We start from the raw sequence: 13,326 nt of genomic DNA on the forward strand, positions 1-13,326 counted from the left end.
TATGTTCATGTGAGCTGTTTTACTTTATATAGTTCTTTCAAATGTGAGCTGGTGCATCACTGACTGAAACTCAGGGGGCTATTTACAGCACCTCTTAATGCATCAGCTGGAGGTGTTTCAGTATTGAACTTAACAAGCCTTGCACAGTGGGGGAGAGTGACTCACTCCCTCCTGGTGAAGCCTCTGAGCTCTGTGATAGCTCCAGTTGGGAAACTGTATGACAGACACGACATACACTATCTGAATGTAAACATGCAACTTAGAAAGATTTTAAATGTGGTTAGAAACTGCCAGTTACTTTGGCAGTTTCTAACTACATTTGAATGTTCCAGATATCAAACAGCTTAACAATTTATTGTATGTCATGTGCTCCACCACATGCTTAGTAACTGAGAGAAATGGCCCTTAATTAGGAGTACAGATCTTGCTTCAGATAGACTTTAAGAGAAATCTGACAGAAAAAGGACTTCTTTCCACAGAAGCAATTAGCTGTCCTTGACAAGTATAGCAGAGAAAATTTTATTTGCAGACTTTCTGCTTTCAGATTTGAACCGAGGGCATGATTAAAAAAATAAAACTGGTCCTGAAAGCTATGTGAAAGATTCTATAAATCCACCAAAACACCAGTGAACAATCTTCTGCTCCACCAAGCAGACAGCCACAAACACACAAATCCCAACACCCAACCTACCCTCATGTACATGCTCTTCCTTGCTAATACGAGTGAGGTGCAGGACAGAGGTAGAGTCAGACATTTTCAATTGTACTTCCCTTAATAAATCAATTAATTATTCAATAATGTGGCAAAAATAGTAAGACGGGAAGAAACAGGCAAAGGCTAGCGATATACTCATGTGGCTGGTATTTCTCTTCTGCCCTGATGGGCTGGTCTGCAAAGTGCTTACCGGTATCCCTAGAGCTTTTAGAATATTCATTTTACACATCGGGCAGGTACGATGGTCTAGCAGCCAGGGGTCTACACAGGATTTGTGGAAAAGATGCCTGCAATGAAAACCAGGATATCTTAATTCAAGTGCACCACAGAACAATTTACCACTTAGTACCAGATTATTCTGAATTCCTTTAAGTGAGTGTATTTCAACTGGTGCAGTTTGTGACCTCTGCAAGGACTGCAGAACTAAGACCTATGCACACAATGCTAAAATGATTCCTGCAGTAACTCAAACATGTGGACATTTCAATGTATTTGAAATAGAAGACTACATATTTAGAGACCTAGGGAAAATATGCAAAAAACATTAGAAAACCCCGTATTCTTTAAATGTTAAAAGCTGTCAGTAAACAAAAGATGCTTGCTGGTAAAGGTAAAAATCATGTTAGTTTTTCTTAATAGCTCTACAGACAAACCTGGTTATACATAATTTAAATGTGAAGCCATTGAGGGTCTAGTATTTTTCAGGATAGAGGCATAAAAACTGAATTAGAAAAAAAAAAAGAAAAAGATACTTTTCATTTAAACAGAAAAAAACCCAGTACAATGCTTTTAAAAATACTCTCTCTGACTTCCCTGGTCTTTAGAAGCTGACCATCAGAGAGAGCTCCTACACAATTCCCTGAAGGAATTGTTGCTAATCCTATTCTGATTCTGAAGCAATCACTAAGCAACTACCTGAGCCCTGTAGATGCTGGGCTTTTCCACTTTTCCTAGACATTAATCAGGTGGAGGAACTGAATGTTTCTTATTTAGCTTTGCCTTTAAAAAACTAATAATGACTATGGAGATCTTGAGTGTGTCTACCTGACTGGCAGATATGAGAGCTTATTCTGTTACTAGGAATACTAGGGAACATTTCTTCACCCAAAGGGTGGTCAGGCAGTTGGAACAGCTGCCCAGGGAAGTGATATCTGGAGGTATTTAAGACGTGTGGATGTGGCACTTGGGGACATGCTTTAGTGGTGGGCTTGGCAGTGCTGTAGCTATTGTTAGACTTGAATCACCCAAATACCTGTATAATCCCTGCAAGAAGCACTGCACATACTAGTCTCTACAAGGAAATGCAATCTCTGAGAAAGCCAGTCACCTAATGTACCAAAGTAACTCCAAATATTTAACGGCCACTTATTCAGCTGAATGGGTCAGCAGATATATTGTGTCACTACACAGCAAATTACTGCATTCCTGCGCTTTGTATCACTTCATACAACTATGGGAAAGGCCAAACATATTCTTGGAAGCTTGATCTAGTCTAATTATATCAGTTGGCTGGGGTATCAAACCTCATTTTATCCTGTATGTCAACATGATTAATCAAATGAAGCATTGTGATATTTGAAGTTTAAGCAACCACTTTATTAAAGTTCACAGCTGTCCTTCCAAACGAGACCTGACCTAATGGATAACAACAAATGAACAAGATTTTGATCTCTGTCCTGCTCAACATTTCCTTCTTTCAGTCTTAGGAGGGGCATATTCAGAATATCATTAGACAAGCATTCTGAATAGGTGAAAGCATAAAGATACAGTTCTTAGGCATCTGTAATTTTACATTTAAAAGTTTAACAAACATATTTTCTTGAGTTTGTTAATTCAGAGGGTACTGGAAGTTTATGTCTTGCCTTTCAGCTACATGAAATAATGATGAAATTATTTTAGTGATTGGTTTTCTTTAATTATATAATCAAATTCGTAAGTATGTTTGTTGGCAAACATCTGAAAAGCACATTTGTGCCAAAATCATCGGTCCATTTACAAAACCTGAGATATTTATTAATCTCTCAGAAAACAAAACAAAACAGGTTTCCAAAATCTCTTTTGAATAAAAAATACGTAGTTTCCACCAAGACATTTTACCATAGAACAGAAAATCCCCTTTCATTTTCAATTTTCAGCTTTGAAAGCCTCAGTCAAACTGGGGTTCATATTAGAGAATTTCATGGTATTTGTTCATCATCAAAAAGCTTGGATCACTTTCATGCCTTAAAGACTTTAAAATCTGAAGTTCAGTGTTCCTAAAGTTGGCTTCAAAAACAATATTCTAAAATAAATCCTAACAATGCCAAGTAATTTAAATACATGACAGATCTTGTCACTTTACACTTCTCAATACTAATTTAGCACAGGGTATTATGACTCCATTAATTTCAGATTTAATATGTACTACAGGAAGAACTTGATTATTTGACAGAAATCCACTGAATAATGGAATGCTACTGAAAATCAGACAAAGATTTACCTTTTAAAATTTTTGTACTGCATTATACAACTCGAGTTCTTATAATATGTTTTGAACATGTAAACATTTGTGCAGAAAAGCAAGGTGGCAGGCTTTGCAGATTTGGATTTGAAAGTTTATTAGGTACAGCACTATGTACATGCTTATGGCATTCAACAAATTGTCAATTGTTTTATGTTCCAAATTCAAGCAAAAGAAGGGTCAGCATAAAGCAAGATGAGAGCAACTGCAATATTTCACTGTCACATGGCAAAGATGTAAAAAGATCAACTGCAAGAAAAACTCCCTTTGCAGTTCTGACTGATGCAAGTTTTAAATGGAAGGAGAGGATAGAGCCATCATGGATGATTTCAGAATTAATGACCCATACAGGGAGACAATAAGAGATGTTTCAAGCTCAGGCTCAGGACATGGCTTTGACAATCAAAGTCAAAGCTAGATAAAAATACAGGTTTTTTTCCTTGTTGTGTGCAACCACATTCATTGCAAAAATAGGTTGATTTGGAAGGGTTGAAAAGTTTCCAAAAGAACTGCAACTGATTAGTTGACAAAGAGGAAGGCGAGATGTTGTCACAGCCTCATATGAAAAGGTTTTCATAAGGGAAAGGAAACAACCGTTCTCCACCTCTCCCAGGAATAAGAAGCACAATGATGTTGTTTAAACAGCAGCAAGTGAGATCCAGGTTACACAATAAGAAAGGCTTTGCGACGGACAAGGTAATGAAGCACTGCAATAAATTGTCAGGGGAATTTGCAGTCTTCATCCCAGGAGATGGCATTGTGTTGGAAAAAGCTGCCAACAACAACACATGCGTGCCAGTGCCCCTGTGCTGTCCACCACCCTGACGGTGGTGGCCTCCTGGGATCCCTCCTGTACTCTCTTGTGGCTGCACATGGCTGTGCAAAGCTCATAGAGCACAAAGCAAAAGAACCTCAAAGTCCCAGAGCATTCCATTTACTATTATATAAATAGCACTTCACATTTTTAAACTAGACATTGCTTTTGTTTGAAATGTATTTGTTTTCCTTAAAGATGCAATTTCAGCCAAGATAATACAAGAAAAAAAAATCATGTTGCACTCAGCCTAAAAGTATAATAATAATAACAACAATAACAATAATTATTATAGTACAACTATTGTAAAGCATTCAGCTTGCCAACAATTTTGAGAGGCTTTTTTTCCAGATTAAGGAAAATGGTTCTCCTCCCACCTTCCACTCTTAGTCTCACCTATACAGTTAAGAGACGTACATCCCTGATAACCCTAAATAAGATCATCAGTTGCCTGGATTAGAGATAGATCTGAAGTAAGGGATTTAGAATTTTTGTGAGAGACTTAGTAGCACTGTAGTATCCAATAAGAACGTTTGAGATTTTGGGGGTTGCATGTACAGTATTATTTACTTCTGAGGAGGACAAAATAAGATGATGATGAGGGTGAGAGGAAGGAATCAAAGGGAGGTATGTGTGTGATGCAATAATTTTCACAGGAAGCTAATAAAATGAGAAAGTAGGAGTGAAAACTCTGAAATCACAGTTGTTCATGGAGTGAAGGTTCAGGGGAAAAGAATGAGCTGGAATGAAATCAGAGAATGTGTTTATTGGTGAAAAAAATGAAACAGCAAAAAAAAGAGGCACCCAGCAGAGATAAGGTTGAAAGAAATGTCTTGCCTCTCTATAGAAGTTTAGTAAAGTTAGTAAAAGCTCAGTAAAATGCACACATTGGGAGCAGCAGGACCAGTAACTTCTCCAAAGCAATAGCAGAAAAGACAACACTGTTTTAAAGCTGGAGATTGAGGACAAGCAGAGTGAAATAGGGCTGTGACAAGAGATGCCACTCTGGGAACAATGCACTTGGTTACATTTGATCTTGTCTCAGTGCCCTTAAAGACAACTTCAGAGAAGTTTGCTTCCATTAAACATAAAACCAGCTGCAAGTCAACGCTTTTCATTTTTACCAAGTGTCATTCCTTATTTATTTAACAAACTCTGTAGAGTGAAATTTATTACTACAGTCAGTTGTGGGAGCTGCCTGATGAAGACAGAAAGTAAGAAGCACACGTTCACTTGGAATTCTCCTTGAGCTTTCCAGAGTAGTACTTTCCAGAGTAGTACTTTCCAGAGTACATAAAAACAGCTATCCCAGTGCCAACAGGAAAGAGAGGACATTTGGGAAAACAGTCCAAGTCCTAGTAAACATGTATCTATTTGACTTCAGAGCTCATCCACTGTGATACTGGAGGTTCACATGTTAGAAACATAGTTTAACTGAGGATGCCAGAGCAAGAAAACTACAGTCTCTAGGTCTTTAGCAAGATATAACACACTCCTATTCACTTCACAGAAACAGAAATTAATCCACTTTCTTTTTTTTTTTGTATGAGGAAATGAGATTGAGAACAGGAGAAAGAATCATGAATACCATTTCATGTTTCAGAAGTTCAAACCCCTGCAAGTATGTAAAACACTGCCCTCACAGTTTGTATAGTGGGAAAGCCAGGGTTGGTGAAATAGCTGTTTGAGAAAGATCTTTGAGTTTTTATAATTCCAAACTGCTAAGGATCTGAACTAAGGATCAAACTGTGGGTATTTTACAAGACAGTTCTGCTACTGCTACCCTTTTAGCATGAATCATTTTCTGGGCGACCTTCTAAGTCATCGAAGAACTAAATACCACCTGTTAACTCTGTGTTTTCTATTCACTCTGCTTGATACAACACTGTAGATGACAAAGGCTCATTGAATTATGAGGTGGGACACAAGTGAAAGCTAAAGCTTAGACATATATTTAAGCTGTTGTATATCTACCTCTAAAAACTACCTGCCTGTATCATGCAAAATTTCCAAGCTTTATTCTACTTCCATGCAAACAGGTTTGATGCCAAACTAAGGTCCACATTTTATGGGAATGTCTCATTTTTCTGTATTTCTGCTTCATGAAGTGATGTGTTTGTGTCTGCTTGTAGAAAAAAAAAAAAGTCACATGCAATTTGTCATTGTGGGGGATTTACAGTAGGTCAAATTTATGATTAATCTGTTAGCCATTTAGTGATGGCAGTAAACAGATTTAATGAATCACATGAACTAACAGAAATGGACAGATTGTATCATTCAAATATCTACTAGGGTACAACATAACAGAAAAATAAACAAGTATTTTGGTTTCTCAAGCCAGTGAACATGACTCAGGAGAAGAAAGATGTTCTATTGAAAAAAATAAAATCTCTATATGTACACCCTTCAGATCTGTATTTCTAGGGAAATCAAACACTTGCTGTTGCTCTCCTAGGGGTAACTGATCCTAGGAAATTTCCTAAGAAATTAATTTCCTTAGAGAAATTCTCCATTAGGTAACACTTCAGAAATGACAATACAATAGCACAAAGATGAACACAGTTGTTAGGGGTGGGAAGAGGCTGCACTCCTATGTCACATCACTGTGGGTGAATGTCCTGCACAGGGTATCTTCACATGGGGATTTTTTTTGACAAAAGTCATCCTTTTCTCAGGCCCAGGACAACAAAAGAAGTAGCTCAAGGGGGAGCAGGAGCCTGTTCTATCCCTGGCTGCTGTGGCCAGGGCTCACCTTCGAGTCAGAGGCAAATTCTCCTAAGGCATTTATTCTAATTAAAAACAGTGAGGAAAACAGATGAATCAAAACTTTAGTTTAAAAATCCTACTTAAGACTTTGTTATAGGCCCAGGTCAGACAAAATTTCTGACTACCATACTAGACTCTCAGGGTCTCACCACCATCAACACTAGTTTCACTTCAAGTTGAATAAAGAGGCATTTCAGATATCTTTACTAACAAATTATGAATAGGCCAAAATAATAAACTCACCCTTCCCTCCCCAAGTTCTCAGGTAATCTCATCAGTGTGAAACTGAGAACAGAGACCGTCTTGAAGTAGAGACTATTAGAGCTAAAAGCACCTTTAATTTACCTGCAAGGCAATATCCTGACAACATCATTGGGCTTGTAGCCTTCGATACAAACAGCACAGTTATCAAAGTCTGGCTCAGTCTCCTACAGGAAAGAGAATATTCATCATATTCATTTTTTATTTTGTTAGCTAATCTCTTCATATAAGAGCCTATGTGACAAAGTAAAACAGTCACTGAAGCAGATTGCAAATGCAGTAACACATTTCAAAACTAGCAAGTCAGATTTTCTTACATGTTTCCAGCCGGAAACTTGCACTGGGAAGCATGCAGATTTAGTTAGCATGTTTTAACTTTCAGAATTTTCTGCATCTTTAACCAAATCACCCTCTCTCCCCACTTGATTCCATCCGTAACTTGCTTACCAGCACTCCTCCCCCATCTGAAGAACAAACACAGTAGTTAAATAAGCAATTGGCATTTCTTTTCTGCCTCCTCGTCCCAGAGGTCTGAAGGAATCCTTAGCACAGAGTTTCATTTAGTAACGAGCATTTTGAAAAATTACCTTATCACCTTTCCTGATCGTCCTGACTTGCAGCTTGCTGATTGCTTTCTTCGCAGCATCTCCAAGCCGGCGCTGCAATACAAAATTTGCTCTTAAGCAAAGAGCATCTCTTCATGCAGAAATCAAAACTTTTTCTCTCTAAGCTTCTTAATAATTTTAAGTACATGGAACAGGATAGTGTACAAATATAAACATAATAGATCACAATAAGGGCACAGTAGGTGTGGTATACTGCAGCAATGCATACCAATGTAGGTAACAAGTGCATTATTTGAATAGCCTACTTCTTCCCTCTCTTTTTTTAATGACACTTTAAAAAAAAAAAATACTGGGCAGTTAGCAGAATGAATGCTGAACTTTATTCTTACATTGTTCCATAACTAGTTCATGATCTTCAGTAGGATGCAACCTCTGAAAGTTAATTGACCTGTTAATTTTAATCACAAAAACTCTGAATAATCTCTCCTGTCTTTTTTCCTGAAATACAGAGATGCCTACCTTATCAAAATGAGGTGGAACCATCTGCATTTTCTTACAGGTAAAGCACTATCTAGTCTTGTAGTAACATCCTGTTCATACATAACCATTTGCTCATTCTTTGCCTTTCTATCATTCCCTCCAGTGGACCATAAAGTGATTACCACGTGACGTTTCTGACTGTCTGACTGTTCTCCCATATTTCCAAAACACTGTTATCGTGCTGACAGGGTCACAGCCACCAGGATTAAAGTATGTAATAACAGCCTGACACAAAACACCCTGTCCTCAGACACTGAACATGGACATGTCCACTCCTTGCAAGAGGATGGGAACACTGTGGGGCAGTTCACACAATCACTGCTCAGCACCCTGTGCCACGGAGCTTGTTCCTGTATCAGTGCTCCAAGGACTTGGCTGCTCACTTGTGCTAATCCAGCAACAAGGCAGTCTGGAGAAAGACTCACAGGCTGAAAGTCTTTGGGAGGTCACGTACTCCCACCCCCTGCTCAAGGCTGGGTCAAGTTCAAAGTCAGAGCTGTGCAAGTCAAGCTTTAAATATCTCCAGGAAATGAGATTTCACAACCTCTGTGGAAAATTTGTACTAGTGCTTAACCAATCTCAGTCTTTTTTCTTCTCTAAACATATTAATGGAATTTCCCTTGCTGGTAATTCGTGACCACTACCCTGTGCACTTCCAGGAAGAGGCTGATTCTGACTCCTCTCTGACCACCCTTTTTGCAGCTGGAAGTAGAGCCCTTCCTCCTCCTCTGCTCCCCACTCAGCTTAGTATGCTCCCTTCACCCCTCCTCAGATGCCATGTGCTTTTGTTTCCAGGTCATTCTGGTGACCCTCCTTTGTGCACTTGCCATTTGTTCTATACCTCACACATGGTTTCATGAAGCAATGTCCACTCCAATGTCTTCTTTGTAACAGTTTATGATATAGCATGTTCCAATTTGCCACTAATAAATGAGTCAAACTCTTCCTTTCACCTTCTCTCCCCAACTACATTTCCAGACGTGTTGTTAGAGAGAACTTAGGGCCCTTGGTGACTCAGAAGACATTCAACTTTCTGAGCTGGGAAACTCCTGTGCCAGAGTTCAGAGGGGCCTGTCAGCAGGAAGGTTTCCAGCTGGAGGGGGTGAGAGCATGAGGCCAAAAACGGATGGAAGCTTGAGGTAGTTTATAAACTGACCTAATCACCTAATATGACCAGTAAATTACCACTTTGGTCTTCAGATTCAATTAAAATCACTGGATTAAATTTAGAGAGCAAGTATATTGGATTGGAAAGGCTGACAAAATACCTGCAATGTTGAAAGCAGAGTGCAATTTCGTATCTGGCTAAAGAGGTCAAAATAATCTTGGCTATCAGGAGATTTACATATGAGCTTTCCAGCAACTTAATTATTTAATGTGAAGGATTATCTTGTAGCTATAAAACAACTCTTTCTGTGGTCCATTTTTCTCACAGTCTCCCTCAAATAAAATAATCAAATGAGAGTTGGAAACCTTTCTTGTTAGCTATTTGGTTCTTTAATGTAAATCAAAGACAGACTCATAACATACAGCAAGACAAGAGCCATTATGTCATGCTTCAGAAAGTGCTTGTGATCCTTTTTTATCATTAGTATTACTTTAATGAATGAAATGTCTCAGTTCTATTTTGCACATTCTTGAAGGGGAAAGGACAAGATTAAAAACTCATGTACATTGTTGATCTGCTTGCTTTCATGTTTTCTTTCTCTTATCTATCATAAACAGATAAGTTCATAACATACATGTAAATGAGAGTAATTTAGTTTTTAAAAAGTCATACTCTCAAAGGATTCTCCCACTTGAATGCAAGGCATACTATCAATAACCAATGATTTTTACTAAAAGATAAGAGGCATGAGAACAGTTTAAGGGTTTAAAGTGAGGCTTAGAGGTTTACAGCCATAAATCTCATAATCTCATTAGCAAGGCTGCAACATTCAGTACTGGACTGGAAGGAGTTAAGCATATCAGATGCAGAGGTCTAGAGGAGATGGCAGTGCACATTAAAAAGGAAGGACAGATCCATGGAAAGCAACACTTCTGTGTTCCTGAGAAAGTAAATGAGTGTAAATGCTGTGGAAGAGAAGTTACAGTAAGTGCTTCTCTCTTAATGGCCTTACTAGACAACCACCTTTGCAAGGAGATCACGTTTTGCATTGTTCAGAATGAGACACATCACCAACATGAGGTATCGGACACATCTATCCACAGACAAAGTTTGCAGACTCCACCATGGGAAGCATCTTCCCAAATTGCTTCAAAGATTGACATCCCTATTCAGTGGGCCAAAACTCTCATTCCAAGCCACAGCCACCAGTCTTCCTTCTCAGATAAATGCTCCACATGCTGACAGTCATATACTAAAGATTAACTCAGGACACACAAGATCACACAACTCCAGTGCAATCTCTACTTGCTTTGGCTTTCGCTATTCTGCAAAACTTAAGGAGATCAACCAGTTTCAAAATGACTTTGTAGAAAATTTCCTCTGAACAACAAGCCAATGGAAAGAAGGGACATGGAAGAAACGTAAGTCTGGCACTGGAACATTATTCCCTCTTCATTTTCCCACGTCATAAACAATAAAAAGATAACTCTATTATTACTGGTGAAATAGGAAATCTGACACACTGACAGGGTTGGTTTGTTGTTGCTGTTGTTGTTTTTAAGTCTGTTGTTAAGTCTGGCTGTTACAGGGCTGTAAAATCAGGTCATACTTTGCTGAAATATCTCTGGAACTTGTCATGTAATTCAAAACTGCTTCTAATTAGCTCTGCAATATCATGTTTCTTGATTTAAACATTTTCCACAGCCTTTTACAAACTCTCTCAACTCTCTCATCTTCAGGAGACCTCCAGGAACAAGCTGCTGAGGAAACAGATTTTCTTATACAAATTTATCCTCTACATGTCAAAAGGATTAATTATCAGGGCAATCAGGTAACTTCCTGGACATCTTGTTAGGAGGGAAAAAAAGGGGTTCAATCATGTGAATATTACTACCTATCTTCTACTTCCATATGTAAAGTACAGTTGTCTATCTAATTTTAAGAGATACTCTTAAAAATTAAATGTATTAAAATAAAAATTGATACCTCAGTATATTTGTAGCCGACACCCTGGCTATAGGTGCACAAGCCCATAGTAGAAGACAATTCTGTGCTCTACTACATTAATTTCCAGCCAAGTTGTGATGAATAGGCCCTGGCATTCAGGAAGAATCTTTGAAATCCTGGTTCTCCACTCATCAAAATCAGGCACCTAATTAGAGTAAGCTGTGTCTTCCTTCTGGCATGTGAACTTAGATTTTGCATACATGATGAGGAAGAGTGGTGGCTGAAGATGGAGATGGATTATGTCCAGGTTTCATTTCACTGTGCAGTCACGTGAAATTATTCCAGAAGAGTTTTCAGTCTTTCTAGCTCCCTCTCTCAATAGCTGGATTCATTGCTTTCTTGATGGATAACTAAATCAGTTCGTTTTGGATTTCCTGCTTGCTCAGAAACTTACACCCAGAAAGAAGGGAAGCAGACCTGGAAAGGAGAATCACCAGATAGAGAAGGACTAGAAAAAAGTGTTTATGAGGCTTGACAAAAGGACACTATGATTTTATTGTGATCCCATCCTTGAACTACAAGAAAATGTGTCAAAAGGAAAAAAAAAAAAATCCAGAACTTGATGGAAAACAGAGAAGAACACTCATGGGAAGGGCAAGAGCAAGCTGAGCTCTTCTGAACTACCTACTTCATTATATGCCATAGCCAGGACTAAAAGAAACAAAACTAAAAAGCCACAGCAAACCATTAACACAAATCATAGTTTTGTTTGTATATTGCTACCATTTTTCATATGAAAAGAGCTAATAAAGAGACTAGATGTCAGACAAAACTGTAAGAAGAAAAGTGCATGAGGACTTTCTAGGTTGCCCCTTATTATTGTCCAGTTTTGCCCCCAAAATTAATAATATGTAATAACTTAGGAGGCATGCTTTCTAATTCTTCTGAAGAACAGAACTAGTATAATAACCAAATTATTAAAACCCCTCCATAGGACAACTGCTTGTGTACATGTTGGTCTCATTCAAACTTTGGAAAGAAAATACTGAAAAGGATATATGTTTGAACATGTAAACACATCAGCTTCAAACTATAACATATCACCTGAACGAGCTTCTTATTTTGCTGAGTTTCATGTTTATGTATGTCTATTTACATTGCTAAGCTGCCTGTATAATTAGTTGATTGAAAGCACACTTACACAAACAAATTAGGCATGCATGTGCTTTTGCAGACAAAGCATCTAAAAATTATCACAGCCGTTGCAGTCACAGTGAATCTGCTGCCAATGATGTTCAGATTCCAGCTGGGATAGTCTCATTCTTGCTATCCAAAATTTCAGACTGTATTTAAAAGGGAAATACATTCCTTCTGTTTGTAAACACAGAGCAGCTGCTCTCTATCTCAGAGGATGACTGAATTTCAATGGGAGAAGGTGAGGGATTCCTACATGTCAAGTGTTTGTTACAGAGTGTGTAACTCTACACAATCTGTAGAAAAGCAGTGCTTTTCTCTACAAGATGATTATTCATACTCTGAATAAGAAGGCAACCCTCCTGGCCCTGACAGTAATTTATTGAGGGTTCAGAAACCTCTCTGCATTATAGTGCATTTTTTTTCCTGCAGTAAAATGGTTATCTCTTCAGATTTCATAGACTGATAACATTTTCTACTGTACCGTTAGAATGAAATGTAGAAGCATCAGCTTCCCAGTTCTGCTGAGATAGCTGCATCCAGGCAATAAAATATGAAATTTATTATTATTGTTGCTATTATTATTCACTGCTGAACTAACATAAAGATGGACAGTGCTTTATAAAACCACTGGTACTGACTTCTTTTCAGCTGTATAGGCTTTTTATCTCTTTCAAGGGGTTTAGGCAAGATGCCAAAACCAATAGCAGTGGTTTAATAACATTGGTGGCTATCACTACAGTGCTGTTCAGTGATCATTGTCAAATGAAGAGGGACATGCTTGTCTTTCTAGCCCAAGTCCCTTCTAAGGAAGCATTAAAGTGAGAATATTTTTTCCTCTCCTTTCTTCACTTATCATGAACACTTGCTTCACACTTATATACCTCACGGTGTTTTAGCCAGCATTTTGATCTC

At 38.2% G+C, this 13,326-nt stretch overlaps 1 protein-coding gene across 2 annotated transcripts in view; it reads right to left on the bottom strand.

Annotated features, from left to right (window-relative positions):
* The window catches only part of RNF150 (ring finger protein 150), a 125,527-nt gene that overhangs the window by 36,824 nt on the left and 75,377 nt on the right, over positions 1–13,326 (bottom strand). For both annotated transcript variants that reach the window (XM_015625057.3, XM_033513552.1), the window contains exons 3-5: positions 7,644–7,715; positions 7,141–7,223; positions 906–1,002 (exon numbers count right to left, since the gene is read on the bottom strand). In XM_015625057.3, the coding sequence (XP_015480543.1) occupies positions 906–1,002; positions 7,141–7,223; positions 7,644–7,715 (252 nt within the window). The remainder of the gene's footprint in view (positions 1–905; positions 1,003–7,140; positions 7,224–7,643; positions 7,716–13,326) is intronic.

Source organism: Parus major, chromosome 4, assembly GCF_001522545.3.
Source record: "Parus major isolate Abel chromosome 4, Parus_major1.1, whole genome shotgun sequence".
NCBI classification, from domain to species: domain Eukaryota; kingdom Metazoa; phylum Chordata; class Aves; order Passeriformes; family Paridae; genus Parus; species Parus major.